Here is a 23,025-nt window from a genome sequence, read left to right as displayed (position 1 = left end):
AATTTGACTGTTTTACAACTCTGTTCTAAACCCTTTACGGGCTTCCCCTTGTCCTTAGAGCAACGTCTCCCATCCTTATCCTGGCTTATGAGCCTGTATGCCCTGCCCTTGGCTCCCGCTCACCTTTCTGGACTCATAGGAGGCCCCAGTCAGTCCCCCATGATGCTCCAGCGTGGGGGGGGGCACACAGTAGGCCCTCAGCCAGTATTAGTTGAATGAGAGGGAAAGTGTGAACGCATAACTAACAGAGGTGTGGTACCCTTTTCTTTTCTCCTGGCAAGGTAACATCTGGGCACTACGTTCGGCTCTGGGCGGTTTATTTAAGAGGGATGAGCTAGAGTCACAGAACAGGGGGTCGGTGAGGCAGAGTCTGCAAACCAGGATGTCAGGCTAACAACTGCCTTTAGATCCTTTAGTGGGAAGAGAGGATGAAGGGTAAGTGGCGCTGGGCCGTGGCTCTTGAAGGGCTGCCTCTGAGGGAGACGTCACAGGGTTCTGGGAGACTGGAAGATGCCCAGCTCTGGGATTATGGCTGCTTTGTGAGCAAGTGAGCTGCCTGCTGCTGGAGATATTCAAGCGGAATACTTCCCCAAAGTCTGAGTGGACTTCTACCTCTGACAGAAGGGCATCCCAAGGGCAGAGAGAACTAACAGCTTCTGGTAACTCTGATTCTCACTGGGGAGAAGTTTGCTATTGAAAAACCTCACAAAAAGGTGCTTTTAGAAACATCGAATGCCACACCATCCATCTCCAGGCTAGCGCTCTGACCCGTAAGTCCTGGGCATCTGGCACCGGGATCTCACAACTGTGGGGAGAGGCAGGCAGGAGGCTGCAGCTTTGTCTCTGCCTGTGGTGACTGTGATGACCCCAGGCTGTAGGCCCATCACCCCACTGACAGCGGCTCCACCCTGAACCAAACCTGGCCCCACCCCCTTGAGGGTCAGGAGGAGGAGTTTCCTGGCTCAACACCCCTTCCTGCCAGCGGCCTGCTGCTAATGTGCCAGCTGCTCCTGACACCTGGAGGAGAGGGGCCGGCTCTGGCTTTGAAGGGGAGCCAGCAGGGAGCGGCTGCCAGCGAGAGTCTGTACAGATCCACTGGGTCGGGGAGGGACCCTGGCAGGCTGGGCCTCGGGGCTGGAGAGAGGGGGCTCTGGGGGAGAAGGAGAGGCTGGTTCTGAGCAGAAACATGTGGAGGGTGGAGTCCAGGGCAGAGGCTGGAATGGAGAAAGAAAAGAGCACTTGGCAGGGTCTGAGCCCGTCCCGAGGGGGCTGGCTGTTCTCGCCCTCCCATGCTGACTTCCAACAGCTGGGATGGGCTGGCTGGTTGGATGTTAGGTGGGTGCCAACGAAACAACAGTTTTCAGCCTGAATCTGCGACTTGCCAACTTCCTATTCCCCCTTAAAGGTCAGCATCCCTGGGATGAGTGGCAGAAGGCGTGTTTTGTTTTGTTTTGTTTGCAGTTCAGCGGGATCCAATCCCACCAGCTCTAGAACTCCCTGCCCAAGCTTCCTTTTCTCGGCAAGTCACGTTTTTCTCTCGGAGCTTTAGTTTCCTCATCTGCAGAAAGGAGATAATTCTAGTTCCCAATTTACAGGATTCTGGTGAAGATTCAATATGGTGATACGCTGCGTCTATTCTACTGTTATATATTACTGGTATACATAGTAATCACTCAAAATCAGTGTTAGCGGCCACCCATAAGTGTGTTCTAGCTGGTTTCAGGTGATGGAAGAGCTCAAAATAGCGAATAAAAATATAGCTCAGAGGTAGTGCAGCCAGTGCCTGGCTGGGCACAGGCTCTCAGGCGGAAGCGAGCTATCCTGTTTCAAGTCCACTTTTGGGGGGCTCTGGGGCTGGTGTGAAGCCTCCCATGCCGGCACTTCCTCTGGGAGGTCACATGAGCCGCGCCGTTCATGGGTGAGGGTGAAGGGCGTCTCCAGGCCTGTCTGGGATCCTGGGACACCTCTGTGGAGTCTGCCTTAATGTCAGGGCCATGAGCGAGGGCGAAACCACAGCCTGGCTGCCTTCTCCAGGTATTAACACGGTTTCCTGCGACACTTCCTTAGGGCTACCGGCCCGCTGGGCTGCACTGGAGACCCCCCTGTGCTGCACGAGCCGCTTCCAGTCCAGGCCCTCCGAGCAGCGTGGGGCGTCCAGGTTGTGGTCTTCCCTGGGCTCTGGGCTGCACTTCCGGGGGGCCCCAACGCCCCCTGCCCTGCAGTGCCTGAGAAACTGGACCCAGAGAGCCTGGGCAGCAGCAACAATGACAGCTACACGGCGTCCAGTAAGGGCTTGCTTGGTCAGCGCTTTGCATCCGGTATTGCACTTTCTTCTCCCATTGATCCTGTGACGTGAGATCGATGGATATCTTCACTGAGAACACAGGGCCTCAGAAACTTGACCAGGGTTTTCAAACCAGACGCAAAAGAGCTGTAATTTGAACACAGGCCTCTCTGACTCTAGTCACAGCTCCTGGGCCAGCTGCAGCAGCTCCAGGTGAGACGTGGCCATGACACCTTCTGCCGGGGGTGGCGCTGTCCCTTCTCCCACTCTTGTAGAGCCGTGGCCCCCAGGCGGGCTGGACGCCGACGAGGCCTGGGTGCTGCTTCTTCCTTGCAGATACCATGAAGGCCCCACTCGGCCATTTTGGCTCCATGATGCTGGTCTCTCCTCAGAAGCCTCATAGCTGGGGCTGGGGGCAACTGTTCCACGCTCTTAAGATAAAACCCACATCCAGTGCATGGCCTGCGGGGCCCTCCCTTCTTCTTCCAGCTCCAGGCTCCTCAAACTCCCGGCCCCCTGGTTCCCCTAGGGCACCTAGGTCCTCACTGGCTCCTTTCCAGGTTGCTTACCTGCCCGAGATGGCCTTTCCCTCTCCCTGCTCCCTTCCTAAATCCTGCCCACCTTCTTCCTTTTATTTGTTTTTCTCGTTTTTATATTTTGAATTACGAAAGCATGATGAGACATTTACAGGACGCTTGGAAAATACAGATCAAAGTTACATAATAGTTTCACTATATATTATAACTACTTTTTAAGTCGATAAATTAAGATTTTTAGTTGGAGTTTCAATATCAAACTCTCAAAATTAATAGAATGAATACAGAAAAGCAGAAGGATGGAGTAGACCTGAAAAGCACCATGGACCAATTCGACATAAAGCTTACACAATTTTCACACAACAGTAGGGTATAAATTCAAGTTACCATAGATCATAAACTAGAAGACACTGGAACATATCCAGGGACATAGACCAAGGTGGAAAAACTTCATGGTTTAAAGGTACTGAAATCACACAGAGTGTTCTTTTATCCACACCTTTTTCATTTTAAATACAATATTTAAAACTTCAGAAAATTACACAGAATAACAGAAAAAACACCTGTGTACCCACTAGCTAACTTCCTCTCCAATCTTCACATTTTCCCACCCTTGCTTCAACGTTTAAAAGCTTTATAAGCGATTACACGTACTGTTTAGAACACCGGGACACCCTCCCTCTACCTTCCTCCTTGAGATCCCGCTGGAACTTGAGGGCTTAGCTTTCATTCATTCACGGAAACTTGGGCTTGGCATGCCTCTGCGTGCTTTCGTACTGTTGTTGACTCACACAAATGTTTACATTCTTAAAGCATGATATCACTTTGCTTTGCCTGTTATCAAGCTCTGTGTATTCTTCTGCAACTCGCCATTTTGAGATATATCAATGCTGATGCATGTATATCTCCCTGTATTCACCTTATTATTTAAGAAAAAACATCCATTTGGCACCGTAGGATCCCCATGGTATCAAACCTGCGTCCCTTGCATTGGAAGGTGGATTCTTAACCGCTGGACCACCAGGGAAGTCCTACGTCCCTGTATTCGTTTTAGCTGCTGTATAGAATTCCAAGGAACGGATTTAAGATGTTTTGTCCTTTCTACTGCGTGGTAACAGGCATAGGGCTTCACTGGTAGCTGTTACAAATAATGCTGCCTGTCTCCTTAGACTCAGCCACACCTCATGAACTTTTTTTTTTTTTTTTACTATTATGTAACTAGTTCCCTGCACATGGCAAATTCAAATTTATTTTGTTTTTCAGAACTTTCTGGAATTTTTTTTCCAAACACTTTCCTCTTTTTAAAGAAAATGTATTGGAATATAGTTGCCTCACAATGTTGTGTTCGTTTCTGCTGTACAGCAAAGTGAGTCAGCTGTATGTATACACATATGCCCTCTCATTTCTTGAACTTTTTAAGATTTGCCCAAATTGCTTCCAAGTGATTATGCCAATTTACACTCCCACTAGCCGAGTGTGCGAGTTCCCACAGTTCCACGTCCTCACCAATACTTGCATTATCTCACTTTAAAATTTTTGCCAATTTGATGACTGTGAGCGGGTATCTCAACTTAACTGGCATTTCCCTGATAACTAGCGAGTTTGGCCATGAAGATATGCCCGAATGTTTGGTAGTTGTTAGGGTTTTCTCTTCTGTGTATTAGCTCTTCATATCTTTGGACTATTTTTCTACTGAGGTCCTTCATCTTTTTCTTACGCAATTGTAGGAGTTCTTTATAGACAATCTCGAGACTAAAAAAATTCTGTGGACTGATTTGTTGTTAGTTACGTAGGTGATAAATATCTTCTTCAAGTCTCTGGCTTGTCCTTCAACTTTGTTTATGGTATCTTTTGCTGGACAGACGTTTTTCATCCTCACTCTCCGCTGGGCAAGGGCTCAGCGCTTGCACTGTTGCGGCCTGGGTTCAGTCTGCCATCAGGGAGCTCCTGCTTCCCAGCAGATGCTTCTTTCTCTAGAATGTCTGCTCCACGAGGGCAGGGGCTTTGTTTTCTTCGCTGCTTTCAGCAGCAGCAGGTGATGCGTTCTCCTTCAACACTGGCTGATGGCTGAATGACTGAATGCAGTTTTGTGGTCGGTTTATCAACCTCGTCCATTGGGGTTGGGCTTAAAGAATTTATATCTCGTTTAAGAATTTTTTAACTACCCAGTGGCAATAAAATATTTTCTTCTAATCTCTTTTAAGAGTATTATAGCTTTGCATTTTACACTTATGGCTATAATCCAGCCTTCTCAGGTGGCAACAGTTAATAAATAATCCAGGTGCCAATGCAGGAGATTTGGGTTCAATCTCTGGGTCAGGAAGATCCCCTGGAGGAGGAAATGGCAAACTACTCCAGTATTCTTGCCTGGCAGATTCCATGGACAGAGGAGCCTGGTGGGCTACAGTCCACAGGGCAGCAAAAGAGTCGGACAAGACTGATCACACATGCACACAAGGATTTTTCTGTAATCTATATGAAACTGACTTTTGCATATGGTCTGAAGTAGTGATCTAATTTTATTTTATCCTAGAGGATAAACGTCAACTGAAAAAAAAAATGCACGATGTGAGAATTGTGAGTTAAGTTTTATTTGGGGCAAAATGAGGACTACAACCTGGGAGACAGCACCTCAGAGAGCTCTGAGAAACCACTCTGAAGAGCTGGGGGAAAGCTCCGTATGTACTGGTTTTGGTGAAGGGGGAGCATGCCATCAAGCACGCATTTTTGCAGAAGTTGCTGCTAGTCTTGTGAAGTTTACTGCTAGCCATGAGGAGCAGACGTCTCCATGTGTGATTTTAGTGCTTTTCTAGGTATGAGGAGAGGCAAGGATTGGACTCATAAAATCTTTTCTTGAAAATATCTAACTATTTAAAGGCCTGTTCTGCTAGTTTTTCCCAGAACACAGAGTGCCTCATTCCTAATTAACCCCATTCAGGGTGTGTTGAAGGTCAGCTGCTGCAGTGGCTTAATCTTCGTACAGACAGATGGCAGTCCCAATTTTTAGTGGGCATTTTGATGGCCTTGGGCTTCCCTGGTGGTTCCGATGCAATGCAGGAGACCTGGGTTTGATCCCTGGGTTGGGAAGATCTGCTGGAGAAGGGAACGGCTACCCACTCCAGTATTCTGGCCTGGAGAATTCCACAGATTATATAGTCTATGGGGTCACAAAGAGTCGGACATGACTGAGTGACTTTCACTGTCATGATGGCCTTACAGTAAGTCTTAGTAGGTGAAAGGGCTAAGACTTATTGCAAGACCAACAGGCTTCCCTGGTGGCTCAGGCGGTAAAGAATCTGCCTGCAATATGGGAGACCTGGGTTCGATTCCAGGTCTGGGTTGGGAAGATCCCCTGGAGGAGGGCACGGCAGTCTGGTATTCTTGCCTGGAGAATCCCACGGACAGAGGAGCCTGGCGGGCTACAGTCCAGGGGGTTTGCAACGAGTTGGACACGCCTGAGCGATGAGGCACTCAGAGAACACAGAGCTGGCAGAGCAAGTTCATCTCTTACAGACCCTCCGGGTCCCCAATGCAACATGTCTATCTCTGCCTTAGGGACCAGCTTCTAATCGACCAGGTTAGGCTGTAACCTGTTTACGTGTCCCTGCAGCACTTGGCTCTTCATTGACTTAACGTCTGCTGCTCTACTGGTTGGCAAGCTCCTTGAGGGCTGGACCCACGTCTGTTTTGCTCACTGTCAGCTCCTCCACAAGCACGCTGACTGGCACGTAACAGGCACTCAATAAACATTTGGGAAATGAGAGGATGGGGAGAAAGACCTTCGGGGCAACAGCGACGCTGTCGGGTGGCAGGTCAGCCCTGGGGGGAGATCAGTGCAGGACACTGCTGCAGGCGAGAGGCATGAAGTGCAGGACGCTGCTGCAGGCGAGAGGCATGAGGAAAGACATTCTAGATTTTTTAGGGGTCTACATGCTTTCAAAGCGCTGTATGTATTCAGCATACAACCATGACAGAAGAGCTCTTCCTATTAAACATGTATTACTGACTAGGAAATGTGGCTTTCAGAGACAGAGAAGCGAGTTAAATACGATTTCCGATGACAAGAGTGAGAAGGAAACGCAATTCCTTTGAGTGCAATCAGTTCTAAAATGGCAGAATGAGATGGGCATGCAAAGCTCTAAAGAGGTTCTCAGAGTGGTCCCAGACCCGTGAGCACCACCTGAGAACCTCTAAGAAACATGAATTCTTGAGCCCCATCTCAGACCCCCTGAGCTCTGAGGACGGGGCCTGGGCCATCTGCAGTTCACTAAGCTCTGCGGGTGAGTCTGGCGCTCTCTCAGATTGGAGGGCCACTGCTTGAAATCTCCACCCTTGGGGCGAGGCTTCCCACTCGTGTCATGTGAGCCTTGGACGGGCTACAAGTGTGGGGGCCCCCTGGCCCAGGGGGCTCACCACAGGCAGTCTCGTCTTTACCCTACTTTTTGTTACGTATTATTTTCTGAGTGTTGTGAAGGGGAAGAAGGCCAGAAAGCAGTGCCTTAGGGAACCCAGGAACTTCTCACTTATTTAATTTTTACATCGAAGTACAGTTCATTTCCAACGTTGTGCTAATTTCTGCTGTACAGCAGGGTGATTCAGTCATACGCACATACGTTCTCCTTTTAATATTCTTTTCCATTATGGTTTATCCCGGGAGACTGGGTTCGGTTCTCTGCGCTCTACAGTAGGGCCGTGTGGTTTATCCATTTTATATGTAACAGTTGGCATCTGCTAACCCCAAACTCTCAGCCTATCCCTTCCCACTGGCAACCGCAAGTCTGTTCTCAATGTCTGACTTCTCACTGATTTAAAAAAAAAGTCTGGTAATAATAATACCAACATTATTTTAACAGCAAGAAAATATTATTTATTGAATGTCCATAATGTGCTAAGCAATTTATATATATATAATTTTGTTGAAATCTTACAGCCACCCTATGATTTAATTATTAGCCCCATTTTACAGACAAGGCAAACAGGGCTTAGAGAAGTTGAGAAAGATCCTCAAGGTCATGCAGTCAATAGACAGAGGTGGTGTGGATACTCAGGTCTTTCTAATCCTCTGGTGCCTGTGCTCTTAGAGGTCAGGGTTAACACCACTGCTTCTAACATTTTTGCTCTATGCCAGGCATTGTTTTAATCACGTGATATGCGGCTTCAATTATGACAACTATTAAAATTATTCCCACTTTACAGATGAGGAAACTGAGGCTCAAAGAAATTAAATAACTTTCCCCAGGATATAAGCTGGGACCAGGATTTGAACTCAAGAGTTCTGGCTTGAATCTCTCTGGTGGTCCAGTGGTTTAGAATCTGCCTGCCACTGTGTTCAGAGCAAAGCCCAGACTCTGCCTGAACATGACAGCCAGGCACTGGGATGCCAGGAACCTGTGCTGGATGGATACAAGCTGACTAATCAGAAAACTCCTGATTCTAAGTGTTTGTAATTTCTATGTTCTTCTGGCTTTTCTGAAATTTCTTGGATTTCTTTACTGCAAATGTGTTATTCTTACAACTTGAAAGGGAAAGGATGAAAGGAGCAAAAAAAAAAAAGAATCTGCCTGCCAGTGCAGGGGACACAGGTTCAATCCTGGTCCGGGAAGACTCTGCAACCCTCAGGGCACCTAAGCCCATGTGCCACTACTATCGATCCCGTGAGCCTCAACTACTGAAGGCCTCGAGCCCGTGCTCTGCAACGAGAGAAGCCACCGCAAAGAGAAGCCTGCGCACCGCGCCTAGAGAGGAGCCTCTGCTCGGTGCAACTAGAGAGAGCCCACACACGGCAATGAAGACCCAGCACAGCCAAAACACACATAAATAAAAAGGACCTTCCCTGAAGGTGGGGAGGCGTGGTATTAAAATGCCATCAAAAGTGGCCTCTCACTTGTTAAAAAAAGAAGCAGTTTGGCTCTAGTTGAGCGCTTTTAACCGTCAGGAAAGCTGCCCAGTCCATGGAGGATGGAGACGAAGATGCTATGGTGACCGTTTAGGGATATGTAACTTAACGACCTCCATTCTGCAGGAGTGGGGGTGGGGCGGGGCTCTGGCCGGGCGCGGTCAGGGGGTCTGCTGGCTCTTCCCCAGTTGTGTTTCCGGCTCACACCTGCCGCCCCAGGCCCGGCCGAGGTGCCGCCCGTCAGCTGGGCGCACGTGGGGCTGCTCTGTGCTCGGCAGGCTCTGGTGCACAGCTGCGTGTGGGTCACATTCCTTTACGCACACATCATCAGGGGCTGCCGCCTGCTCCCACGGCCTGTCCCCACCTCGGGGCCACGAAGACTGTCCTCCAGCCATGGCCACTGCCTTGGGGGGGCCTCGCCATCCGCACCCCCGCCTGCAGTTTTGGTCGGAAGCCGGGGCTCGCGTGTGAGGAAGCTGGGATCCTGACCTTCAGGATGAGAAGGGAAGAGCTCAGGCAGTCAGAGGGGCACATTCTGGGATGGATATGATTTTTCCACACAGACACACACACGCACACAGCAGCTGGAGTGGGGTGGGGAGAGAATGGAGCTGGGGAGGCGGGGTCGACACCGAAGCTTGAGTCTTGAAGTCATCTCTAATTTTGTAGCCCGTCTCCTGACGCTTGCCCTGGGCCCTTCTGCTGTTGATTCTGGCGTCCCCACCATCCCTTCTCGTTGCTGGCTATTAGCATGGACCGGCCACCATGCTTCCCCCCTGCTCAAATGGAAAGGTCTGAAATTCTAAAGAACAAGAGGGTCTCTTGGTGGTGGTGGTGATGGGGAGGGGCGGTAAGCTTCTGACCACAGCCGGGGGAAGGTCACTCCAGAAGCCCCTGGATATCAAAACTTGTAAGAATCTGTGGATTTTAGAGGGTTCTGCTCCTTCTAGTCTAACCTTCCAGTGTTTACTACATCAGGTTGTTTGGAAGCATCTGGGAGGTGGGTGGGGCCGAAGACCATACAGAAGGTTCACCCTCGGGCCCACCCACTACCTTTCAGGTGTGGGAAACAGGGACAGCAGCTGCTGTGGAATGACAGAGACCAAGGCGGTGTGTCACAAAGTGATGGCAGGCTGTGATCGGTACCCAAGCGACCCTCTTCTAAATCAGATGTCAAGCTCCTTGGTACAGGAACTATAATCTTATTCATCACTGCACCCCCAGTGTGCAGATTAGATCCTGGCACAAAACTGGCACTCAATAAATAGCTGATGAACGACTTGTCTGGCGGTCCAGTGGTTAAGACTTCACCTTCCAGTGCGCGTTCAATCCCTGCTCAGGGACCTAAGATCCCACATACCTTGGGGCCAAGAAGCAAAACCTAACACAGAAGCAATATTGTAACAAATTCAGTAAAAACTAAAAAAAAAAAAAAAGGTCCACATAAGAAACCTTTAAAAAATATTTGATAAGAGGAAATACTGAGAGCTGCTATGACGTGGATGAACCTTGAAAACATACGGCTAAGCGAAAGGAACCAGTCACAAAGGCCCACATATCGTATGCTTCCATTTCAGTGTCTTGAACATGCAAATTTACTGAGACAGAGTGTAGTTGCTGCGGGCGAGAGAGGATGGGCGGGGGATTAGGGAGCAGTGGCTGAGAGCAGCAGGGTTTCTTTTGGGGGTAATTAAAATTAAAAGATGCTTATTCCTTGGAAGGAAAGTTATGACCAACCTAGATAGCATATTCAAAAGCAGAGACATTACTTTGCCAACAAAGGTCCGTCTAGTCAAGGCTATGGTTTTTCCAGTGGTCATGTATGGATGTGAGAGTTGGACTGTGAAGAAGGCTGAGCGCCGAAGAATGGATGCTTTTGAACTGTGGTGTTGGAGAAGACTCCTGAGAGTCCCTTGGACTGCAAGGAGATCCAACCAGTCCATTCTGAAGGAGATCAGTCCTGGGTGTTCATTGGAAGGAATCATGCTGAAGCTGAAACTCCAGTACTTTGGCCACCTCATGCGAAGAGTTGAAACATTGGAAAAGACTCTGATGCTGGGAGGGATTGGGGGCAGGAGGAGAAGGGGACGACAGAGGATGAGATGGCTGGATGGGATCACTGACTCGATGCACGTGAGTTTGAGTGAACTCCAGGGGGTGGTGATGGACAGGGAGGCCTGGCGTGCTGCAGTCCGTGGGGTCACAAAGAGTCGGACATGACTGAGAGACTGAACTGAACTGAAGATGCTCTAAAATGGATTGTGGCGATGTGAATATATGGTTGACCCTTGAACAACCTGTGTTTCAACTGCGCGGGCTCACTATTTTTTCAATAGTGAATACAGAAGGGGCAGCTGGTTGAGTCCATAGATGCTGAACCCGCATATATGGAACCGCGTGTGTGGAAGTCCTGTGCGTATGGAGAGTGGACTAAGAGTTCCACTTGGGTTTTCATCTGCACAGAGAGGCCGGTGTCTCTCACCTCTTCCTTGTTTACTAGTCAACTCTACTCTGTACGCATACTTGATCAATTGGTTTAGGGAAGCTGGGCATTAAAAAAATTATTACTTAGACTTTCCTAGAGCAGTTTTAGGTTCACAGTGAACTGGAGGGGATTTCTCAAATGGCTTCTGCCCCCACACGTGCACAGACTCCCCCGTAATCAAAGCCCCCCACCCCGCCGGCACATCTGCTCCAGCCATTGAACCCACGGACGCATCGTCACCCCAAGTCCAGGTTTGGAGCCACGCTTCACTCTTGGAGCCACATTCCACGGGTGTGAACAGATGTATCTACCATGTATGCTGTGCCCTGTGTGCTGTGCTTAGTCGCTCAGTCGTGTCCGACTCTTTTCAACCCCATGGACCGTAGCCCTCCAGGCTCCTCTGTCCATGGGGATTCTCCAGGCAAGAATGTTGGAGTGGGTTGCCATGCTCTCCCCCAGGGAATCTTCCCATCCTAGGGATCAAACCCAGGTCTCCCACATTACAGGCGGATTCTTTACTGCCTGAGCCACAAGGGAAGCCCAAGAATACTGGAGTGGGTAGCCATGCTCTCCTCCAGGGAATCTTCCCATCCTAGGGATCGAACCCAGGTCTCCCACGTTACAGGTGGATTCTTTACTGTCTGAGCCACAAGGGAAGCCCAAGAATACTGGAGAGGGTAGCCTATCCCTTCTCCAGGGGATCTTCCTGGCCCAGGAATTAAACTGGGGTCTCCTTCATTGCAGGTGGATTCTTTACCAGCTGAGCTACCAGGGAAGGCCATCTACCGTGTATAAGACAGAATATTTTTCTAAAAATCCTCTGTTTTGGCATTTTTCAAAAGACGAGATTTTTGCTACACTTCCATTTGTTGCCTTAGCTCAGATTTTCACCTAAATAAGTAAAAGTTAACTGAGGCATAGCCCAGCTACCGCATTTGCTTAAAGGATGCGAATAACAGTGAAACCAAACACAGAAATTAGGGGCTCTAACTATTTCTGCCAAGTCTCCCTGGTTCTGGACTAATACTTAAAACCGTCTTTTAGCATAAATAATACAATTTATCTCCCCCTCAGTCGGAATTTATCACCTTCACGCTTTCCAGCCTCGAACTTCACCCCCCTTCATCGCAAGTCGCTGCCAAAGCTTGCGCCATATTTTCTCAGAATGCCCTCTAGGGATGTTTATCTGTGTGTGTGCCCGTGTGAGTGTGCGAGCTGGTGTGAGTGTGTTTGCCTCTTCATCTCACCACCACCCCCAACTCTATCTGCAGACCCTAAGGCTCCCCACAGAAACCACCAAAGATCATTTGGCTTCCTCCTGGAGATGCAGAAAGTGAATATTATGTTTTGGGGCAAATCCCAAATAGACCCCTCTCCAAATGCCAATTCCTTCCCGTCGCTGTTACTCTCTCCTAACGTGTGTTTGTCTGCATACATTGCAGTTCTCTCTCAGAAGCCTGAGCCAGAGAGAGGGCACAGTTGACTTCAGGAGCCCGGGAGACATACCTGGCGGCCTTCTGAGTGAGCTCCAGGGGGAAATCCGGGCACAGTAATTGCAGCAAGCAGTGATACTCCCTCATGGTCAGCAAATCTGCAGTGAAATGGAGAGGAAGGCGTCAGACCTCAGAGTGGGAAGTCACCGCAGTCTTTTCGGTCATTTCAGGGGTTTCAGACCTACCCTAGGTAGAACTGCTCTTTTTTAAACAAATTTTTACTGGAGGATAATTGCTTTACAATATTATGCTGGTTTCTGCCACACATCAACATGGATCAAGGTGAGTCACTATTAAGGTTGCGTTAACCCAAGGATGATATTTTAAGATCAATATTTCTACAAAGTTTTTCCAGGATGGGAGGCACCCAGCTACAACATTTTGGCCAAAGGAGCTTCACTGGTTTGAGGGATGGTTCGGTAAGAAGGGAGAATTAGAGGCGCAACTTTATTAGCCTTCTCAGTTTGATTTTCCTGGTGTCTGAAAATCCACAAAAATGAGTCATTTCAAAGCTGGCTACATTTGCTGAAATTCTCTGGCACGGTAGCCTTCACCACAACATGCCCAAAGACCATGCACAGAATATCTGGAAGCAGTGCCAAGGCAGAGGCAGTCTTGTAGTGTATAGGGGAGAAGAGTTGGCAGGGCGGCCCGAGCCCTTCTTGCCCTTCATCCAGTACTGGGCAGGCTGGCTTCTTTTGGATGCCCACACACAGATCTGGTCATACTACTGTAGGAAGCCAAGACCCAAGATCTACAATCAAGGCGACCAAATGACTCCTGATATACAGAAGCAGTGCTTTGGGAGAGATGAGCCAGGATGATGCTCCGTGGCTCAGCAGAAAACCCAGAGAGGTAAACTCAGAGGGCTTTGTAGAATGTCAGGGGAGAGGAAATACACTGACGCTTAAAAGCTGTTTTGGGATGATTTGAGAGAATAGCATTGAAACATATACATTATGATATACAAAACAGATAACCAGTGTGACTTTGATGTATGAAGCAGGGCACTCAAAGTCGGTGCTCTGGGACAACCTGGACGGACAGGGTGGGGAGGCAGCTGGAAGCGGGGTTCAGACGGAGGGACACATGTACACCGGTGGCCGATTTATGTTGAAAGGAGTTCGTCAAGGCTGTATATTGTCACCCTGTTTATTTAACTAATCTGCAGAGTACATCATGAGAAACACTGGACTGGAAGAAACACAAGCTGGAATCAAGACTGCCGGGAGAAATATCAATAACCTCAGATATGCAGATGACACCACCCTTATGGCAGAAAGTGAAGAGGAACTCAAAAGCCCCTTGATGAAAGTGAAAGTGGAGAGTGAAAAAGTTGGCTTAAAGCTCAACATTCAGAAAACGAAGATCATGGCATCCTGTCCCACCACTTCATGGGAAATAGATGGGGAAACAGTGGAAACAGTGTCAGACTTTATTTTTCTGGGCTCCAAAATCACTACAGATGGTGACTGCAGCCATGAAATTAAAAGACGCTTACTCCTTGGAAGGAAGGTTATGACCAACCTAGATAGCATATTCAAAAGCAGAGACATTACTTTGCCAACAAAGGTTCGTCTAGTCAAGGCTATGGTTTTTCCAGTGGTCATGTATGGATGTGAGAATTGGACTATGAAGAAGGCTGAGTGCTGAAGAATTGATGCTTTTGAACTGTGGTGTTGGAGAAGACTCCTGAGAGTCCCTTGGACTGCAAGGAGATCCAACCAGTCCATTCTGAAGGAGATCAGCCCTGGGATTTCTTTGGAAAGAATGATGCTAAAGCGGAAACTCCAGTACTTTGGCCACCTCATGCGAAGAGTTGACTCATTGGCAAAGACTCTGATGCTGGGAGGGATTGGGGGTAGGAGGAGAAGGGGACGACAGAGAATGACATGGCTGGATGGCATCACTGACTCGATGGACGTGAGTCTGAGTGAACTCCGGGAGTTGGTGATGGACAGGGAGGCCTGGCGTGCTGTGGTTCATGGGGTTGCAAAGAGTCGGACACGACTGAGCGACTGATCTGATCTGATGGCAGAAACCAGATCTTCCATATTAAAATTTAAAAAAAGAAAAAAAAAAGTTGTTTTGTTACTGTGTGTCCCAAAGCTGAGGGATTTTAGATCAGTCAGGCAGCTTCAATCCACAAGTATTCCATATACCAAAGCATTTCAAATACGGAAGGACGTGCTGACGGTAAAGCAGGATGGAGCAACCCAGAAGCCCTCCTAACTGGGAGCCTGGGTGAGAGGAGGGAGCCCCGAGGGCAAGGCCACACTGGGGGAACAAAGATGGTGATCACAGGCACTTGGTTTCTCTGGACCTAAGTTAGCTCAAGCCACAGGAATCCAGATCTCCTGTCCCTGCGAGTTCAGTTGATGCTTTTCCAAGATAAAAACCCCAAATCCCCAGGGACAGGCCTGGGTTTCCTATCCTTTTTCATCAAGGCTCCATTCAAGGTGAGGGCACAGCGTCAGACTAACCACACTGCCAGTCAGGGACAGCAAGGGGACAGCGTCAGCGTGGGTCAGAGGACAAGATGGCTTTTGCGGCCTTCGTCTCGGCCACAACGGGGGGTGCGCTTCCCTCTCCTTGCTCGCCTGACCTCGGGCACCAGCCTAGTCGGAGGCTTTGTTCTTCAGCAGAAAGAGTAACAGCTACTTGTGGGCTTGTGGACTTGGGGTGAGGGACAGGAAAAACGAAGCGGAGAAAAGCCACTGAATTGAATGCGTTCCTGCTTTCCTCTCACTCCAAAGCTCCCTGTGCAGAGAGGAGTGAGTTCTGTCTTTGGATCATTAAAGCTCTTCTAGGCTAAGATTTAGAGAAGGAAATGGCAACCCACTCCAGTATCCTTATCCTTGCCTGGACAATCCCATGGACAGAGGAGCCTGGTGGGCTACAGTCCATGGGGTCGCAGGAGTCGGACACGACTGAGCTACTGAACTGAATTGAACTGAGGCTAAGATTTGGTGGATGGATCTGATACCATTCTTAGGGTGGGCCAAAGTATTTCCCAGTTATTCATATTTATCCCCCAAATTATCTGCAAGATACTCTTGGGAAGATAAACAACATGAAGGAAAGTGAGAAGCTGAGAGACAGTTGTGACACCTGTCCCCCACCCCCTGCTTATTTAATCAAGAAAGACCGTGCTGGGACTCCATCTTAGCTTCTAGCCTCCTGGTTTTCCTGCCCTCAGCATTTTTTAGGTTCTTGATGATATTCTAACTCACGTGTTTCAAATACTTGCTTCCTAAGGACAGAAGAGTAACTTATGAAAATAATTTTGTTCTTCTCCAAAGCATCGACAGTTCTGGGAAATACTAAATACATCAGAAAAACAGAATAGATCCTGTTCACCACTTCTGGAACTTGACATTCCCAAATGTAAAGCGAGGAAGACAGTCAGATAAAGAGATGAGTGAAAGTGCAGGCAAATACACAACTTTGGCTACCTTAACTGTGGAAGACAGCAGTTCTATTTCTTTAAGACAGCAGTTCTATTAAAGCAGACTCAGGATAATATCAAGGCCAGATGCTTTCAAGGGAGAGGCATCTGTCACTTGGAAACACTCCTGGGTTGCACATTGGGTATCTGGGAGAAGGGTGAGCAGTTAAGTCTTGTCCCCGAATCAGAGCATTGATGAGCAAAGGAGAGCTGTTCTTCCCCTGGCCCTCTGGCTCGGGGTTAAACCTTGGCTCTTCGGTTCCCCAGGTAGGCAGCCTTGGGCAAATTGCTCAGTCCCTCTAAATCTCAGTTTCTCATCTGTGAAACGGGAATGATGACACTTACCTTTCAGGGCTCAAGTCAAGATTAAAAGAGATGATGTCTAGAAAGTACTCGGTGGAATGTCTAGGACACAGTAATGCCAAACAACAGGAGCTATTGGGTTTTGTTTTCAGTGTTCGTTCATTTACTTGTTTACTTTCTGGCTGTGTTGGGTCCTAGTTGTGGCACTCGGGACCCTCAGTCATGGCATGCCGGATCTTTAGCTGGGCCGTGTGGAATCTAGTTCCCTGACCAGGGATTGGACCCAGGCCCCCTGCATCAGGAGTGCGGAGTCGTAGCCACTGGACCACCAGGGAAATCGCTTGGTTTTGTTTTTTAAATCCTGGGGGCAAAGGCAGGAGATGAGAGGAGGAAGAAGCTTCTTGCTGAGTTTAAAGCTTAAACCCCTGGGAGAGTTCTGCCTTGAAAATTCTGTCAGGTTGTTTGAGTCAAACCTGTTCTTGAATATTCTTCTGCAGTCTGCATTTTATGCCTCCTCCGTTCCCAGGAAGATCCCCTGGAGAAGGAAATGGCAACACACTCCAGTATTCTTGCCTGGGAAATCCCATGGACGGAAGAGCCTGACGGGCTACAGTCCATGGTGTTGCAAAAGAATTGGACATGACTTAGCAACTAAACAACAAGAACAACAACACATGGAGCAGGGCACGGCAACCCACTCCAGTATCCTGGCCTGGAGAAGCCCATGGACAGAGCAGCCTGGAGGGCTATACAGTCCATAGGTTTGCACAGAGCTGGACACGACCGAAGGGACTTAGCACGCACACCATTCCCAACAAGCTGGTGGCCTCCCCAGCTCAGAGGCTCCAACTCAGCCATTGGTTAATCCTAAACGCTCCTGCCTTTGGGTCCTTTGGCTCTAAAGAGCTCTCCAAGATCTCGAAGACCAGCCTTGCAGGCAGCCCCTTTGTGCTTCAGGAATAGCAATAGTGAGTCAGTCACTGAGCTCTGTGCTCAGGCTCTGAAGTAGCTTGCTTAACCTCATGACAACCTCATAAGATAAATCCCAGCCCTACTGCACAGATAAGGACATGAAGGCTTAGAGAGATGAAATTATCTAGGAAGTGAGGAGAGAAGGGTCCAGAGCGTGGGGGACAGGAGGAGCACGTTTGGCTTCCCAGAGCCTTGGCTTCCTAGGCTGGGAGGGGAAAGGAAGTGAAGCAAAGTCGCTCAGTCATGTCTGACTCTTTGCAACCCCATGGACTATACAGTGCATGGAATTCTCCAGGCCAGAATACTGGAGTGGGTAGCCTTTGGGGCCTAAGGGCTGGATGGGCTTAATGATGATAATAATACTTAGAGTGAACATGTACTGGGCACTCACTCTGGACCAGACAGTTCTTCCAAGGGTTTTACCTGTGCCGTCTCATCTAGTCCTCACTGTGGTTATCCCCATTTCACAGACACTCAGATCATGCTTAACTGGTGGAACTGGAATCCAAGCTCTGGCAGTCTGGCTCCAAAGTTTACCCAACTAACATTTTCCGCACCTTGATCTTATCAACCGTAATGGGTGAAGGCTTAAAAGCTTGTTCTCCACTCCAAACAAACTGTAGGGACTAAATAGCTCCAGGTGAACTGGATCAAGGAGACAATTCAAGTGAATTGGGATTTTTTTGCACATAAGAAATTGAGTCTGAAAGGTTCTAATTACTGTCAACAGGAAAGGCTGCAGCTCCGGCATCGCGGCGTGTGCTGGGCTGGGGGCCTCGGGGAGGCAGGGACGAGTACACCTCTGCGGGCGGCTACACCGCGCATCCCGCCCACTGCCGGCGCTCCACCCCGGCAGGTGCAGGAAGGCAAGCGGCGCACCGCCAGACGTCTGCTCTAAAGGAACCCCCCAGGTCCTGAAAGTTCAAAGGCAAAGACATGAGACGAGTTTGGTATAAGATCAAAATCAGAACATGCCCTGCAAACTGGTGCTGCTTTTTTTGTGGGTGGCCAGAGCTGTTCGTCTTTCTTATTCTAAACCTCCTAAGAGCCCCACTGACTGTGTGCCTGGCTCGGGGACCAGAGGTCTCAACCCTGCTCCATCGTATCATCTCAGGAGGAGCTCTGTACTGCATGGTGGCTCCCGGCATGGACTCTGGAGTTAGACTGCCTGGGTCCAGATCCGAGCCTTGCCACTGATTTCAAATTACTGACCTTTAAGCATTCTATGCCTCAGTTTCAACATTTATAAAGTGGGGATAAGGATAACCAACATCATACAGTTGTTTAAACTACTGAGAACAAGGGTCCCATCATAAGTGCTCTGTTAGTATTTGATATTATTATTTCAGAAATAAAGAAACAAGGTTTCTTTAAGGTTAATGACTTTTCAAAGAGACAGAGCTAATAAGAGGAGGGAAGATTGAGATTCAGATGTTTGCTGGTTTAGCATTCAAGGTCCAGCGAGTGGTACTCTACCAGGTAGGATCTGACTGGTTTTGTGGGGCACTTGACTTCTGATGATAGGATTGTTTATGCCAGGTGACTTGCAGACTTTATATCTAAGGTAAAACACAGATAGAGGAAAACAACAGAATGGGAAAGACTAGAGATCTCTTCAAGAAAATTGGAGGTATTAAGGGAATATTTCATGCAAGGTCTGGCACAACAAAGGACAGGAACAGCAAGGATCTAACAGAAGCAGAAGTGATTAAGAAAAGGTGGCAAGAATACACAGAGAAACCATACAAGAAAGGTCTTCATGAGCCAGATAACCACCACAGCATGGTCACTCACCTAGAGCCAGACATCCTGGAGTGTGATGTCAAGTGGGCCTTAGGAAGCATTACTATGAACAAAGCTAATGGAGGTAACTGAATTCCAGCTGAGCTATTTCAAATCCTAAAAGATGATGCTGTTAAAGTGCTGCACTCAATATGTCAGCAAATTTGGATAACTCAGTGGACACAAGACTGGAAAAGGTCAGTTTCCATTCCAATCTCAAAGAAGGGCAAAGAAAGTTCAAACTACTGCACAATTGTGCTCATTTTACATGCTGATACAGTTATGCTCAAAAACCTTCAAGCTAGGCTTTAGCAGTATATGAATCAAGAACTTCCAGATGTAAAAGCTGGGTTTACAAGAGGCAGAGGAACCAGAGATCAAATTGCCATCATTTGTCGGATCATGGAGAAAGCAAGGGAGTTCCAGAAAAACATCTACTTCTGCTTCATTGACTACTCTAAAGCCTTTGTGTTCAGTTTAGTTCAGTCGCTCAGTTGTGTCTGACTCTTTGCGACCCCATGAACTGCAGCACGCCAGGCTTCCCTGTCCATCACCAAGGCCCAGAGCTTGCTCAAACTCATGTCTATCAAGTTGGTGATACCATCCAACCATTTCATTTTTTTGGGTGTGTGGATTTGACTGTGTGGATCACAACAAACTGTAGAAAATTCTAAAAGAGATGGGAATACCAGACCACCTTACTTGTCTCCTGAGAAACCTGTATGCAGGTCAAGAAGCAACAGTTAAAACCGGACATGGAACAACAGGCTGGTTGCAAATTGGGAAAGGAATATGTCAAGGCTGTATATTGTCACCCTACTTATTTAACTTATATGCAGAGTGCATGATGAGGAATGCCAGCCTGGCTGAATCACAAGCTGGAATCAAGACTGCTGGGAGAAATATCAATAACCTTTGACACGCAGATGATACCACTCTAATGGCAGACAGTGAAGAGGAACTAAAGAGCCTCTTGATGAGGAGAGTGAAAAAGCTAGCTAGAAACTCAACACTCAAAAAACGAAGATCATGGCATCCGGTCCCATCATTTCATGGCAAATAGAAGGGGAAAAAGTGGAAGCAGTGACAAATTTTATTTTCTTGGGCTCCAAAATCACTGTGGATGGTGACTGCAGCCATGAAATTAAAAGACGATTGCTTCTTGGAAGGAAAGTTATGAAAACCTATACAGTGTATTAAAAAGCAGAGACATTACTATGCTGACAAAGGTCTGTATAGTCAAATCTATAGTTTTTCCAGTAGTCATGCATGGCACCCCACTCCAGTACTCTTGCCTGGAAAATCCCATGGACGGAGGAGCCTAGTAGGCTGCAGTCCATGGGGTCGCTAAGAGTCGGACATGACTCAGCAACTTCACTTTCCCTTTTCACTTTCATGCATTGGAGAAGGAAATGGCAACCCACTCCAGTGTTCTTGCCTGGAGAATCCCAGGGACGGGGGAGCCTGGTGGGCTGCCGTCTATGGGGTTGCACAGAGTCGGACATGACTGAAGTGACTTAGCAGGATGCGTGGATGTGAGAGTTGGTCCATAAAGAAGGCTGAGCATTGAAGAATTGATGCTTTTGAATTGTGATATGGGAGACTCTTGAGAGTCCCTTGGACTGTAAGGAGATCAACCCAGTCAATCCTAAAGGAAATCAACCCTGAATATTCACTGGAATGACTGATGCTGAAGCTGAAGCTCTAATAGTTTGGCCACCTGATGCGAAGAGCTGACTCATTGGAAGAGACTGTGATGCTGGCAAAGACTGAGGGCAGGAGGAAGAGAGGGCAGCAGAGGACGAGATGGTTAGATAGCATCACTGACTCAATGGACATGAAATTGAGCAAACTTTTGGAGTTGGTGGAAGACAGAGGAGCCTGGCATGCTGCAGGCCATGGGGTCATAGAGTCAGACACAACTTAGCCACTGAACAACAACAAAAACACAGATAGCTTGCAGGTGGCCAGGGCAGCTGTGTTAGTGCAGAGCCCAGACTTCGTAATCAGATGACCTGGCTTCAAAACCTGGCCCCACTAGTTACCACCAGCACGACTTGGACAAGTTAGACAGCTTTTCTTTTGTTTCCTTTTCCTGGTTTCGGCTGTAGCTTGTGGGATCTTGGTCCCCCTACCAGGATAGAACCTACCTGTGCCCTCAGCAGTAAAGGCTTGGAGTCCCCGCCACTGGCCTACTGGGGAATTCCCTAGACAACTTTTCTGAACCTTGATTTCCTCTTAGTAATGTGACTAATGACAGTACCTGCCTAAAGGGATTGTTATAAAAAGAAAAGGAGGTACTTTGTATATGAGGTGTTTTTCTAAAAAATTATCAAAATGCTCAGTAAATGGGAGAACTGTTTAATAATTATTAACTGAAGTCCTGAAATTAAGGCATCTTTGGACCTAACTGAAGTCCTCGGCACAATGTCCGGATTATGGTACTAAACACCCGTTGAAAGAGCAAAGGAATAAAGCACGCACTGCTCAGTGACCCGAGTGAAAATTCACAGGGACGAGTTTCCGGTCAGCGTTTGAACAGAGACGGGGGATCTCCAGACACAGGAGGCGTGACTGTAAACTCAGGGTGGTGCGAGGAGGTGCCGGGTGCTGGGGATGGAACACGTCCTGGCTGGGTAGCTAACCCGGCTCTCGGGGAACTGAATGAATTACAGCAGGTGTAACTACACTCCATGGCCTTGCTGGCTCTTAGCACTTTCTTAGCAAGCGCTCAGTCCAGTCAACCTGAATACTTATTTTCACTGGAACAGATCACCAGTTTACCATGAAAATCAGAAGCAGCCTAGGGTTCACTTCTTAGGCATTCAGTTTACCACTGTTAAACTCTGGAGCTTCCCAGGTGGCGCTCGTGGTTAAGAACCTGCCTGCCAACGCAGGAAATCAAAGAGGCTCAGGCTTGACCCTGGGTCAGGAAGATCCCCTGGAGGAGAGCGTGGCAACCCACTCCAGCATTCTTGCCTGGGGAATCCCAGGGACAGAGGATCCTGGAGGGCGTCCACAGGGTCTCAGAGTTGGACACGACTAAAGTGACTTAGCATGCATGCACTGTTACAACTCTGGCAAGAATACTGGAGTTTTCAACATACCCATCCCGACTCAAAATATTCTCTTGGCTGTCCCACTCTAATCCTAGAGAGTGATGGATGAGGTTATGATGGCTAAGAAAACTCATCTTGTCAGAAATTAGTCATGCCCAATATGTTCAAAGGCTAACTCATTCTCACTTCCTCCTTTCTTGGAAAAGAAGGATTGAAGACCTTCTCTTGTCTTTTCTCCCATCTGGTCTTGCCTTCCTGCTGTGGAAACTCTAGGCTCTGAAGCTCTGTGGGGGCAGCTGAGTCATCTCTACATCTTCCTCACAGACCACCATGTGGGTCCACACATTTGCTCTGAAGAACTGCGGCGGTGTGTGGTTGAAGATTCAGATGCCTCTTTGCTCTTCCTGGGAAATGGTGCCCTTTCGAGTGTCACAGTGGTGTCATGAGAGCAAGGATGAAGGAACAAGGGCCATATCTTTGTCCCTTACTCAGAGAAGCCTTCCCCCAAGCCCGACTGAATCGAGGGTTGTTTTTATTTTTATTTTTTTTTACCTCTGAAAGTCTGGAGGAGGAACTGGGGTTTAGTCTGAGTTCATTTGCACGAGAGCCTTCAGGCTGAGGGCTGGGACAGGAGCCGGAGATAATGAAATGCTCCCAAGCCACGGGGAATCCCAGAGGACTGAATAGCCTCTAGTTGGTTGGCTGCATGATCTCGGTAGGAACTACCACAGAGCCCAGAGAACACCACAGCCCATGAGTGGACTCTC

General features: G+C 48.3%; 1 protein-coding gene across 2 annotated transcripts in view; it reads right to left on the bottom strand.

Moving 5' to 3' along the window:
- CSTPP1 (centriolar satellite-associated tubulin polyglutamylase complex regulator 1) overlaps positions 1 to 23,025 on the bottom strand; it is a 209,210-nt gene that overhangs the window by 13,208 nt on the left and 172,977 nt on the right. For both annotated transcript variants that reach the window (XM_019974819.1, XM_019974818.1), the window contains exon 4: positions 12,708 to 12,792. In XM_019974819.1, the coding sequence (XP_019830378.1) occupies positions 12,708 to 12,792 (85 nt within the window). The remainder of the gene's footprint in view (positions 1 to 12,707; positions 12,793 to 23,025) is intronic.

Source organism: Bos indicus, chromosome 15 (assembly GCF_029378745.1).
Source record: "Bos indicus isolate NIAB-ARS_2022 breed Sahiwal x Tharparkar chromosome 15, NIAB-ARS_B.indTharparkar_mat_pri_1.0, whole genome shotgun sequence".
Classification (NCBI taxonomy): Eukaryota; Metazoa; Chordata; class Mammalia; order Artiodactyla; family Bovidae; genus Bos; species Bos indicus.
This window is presented reverse-complemented; position numbering and strand designations above follow the sequence as displayed.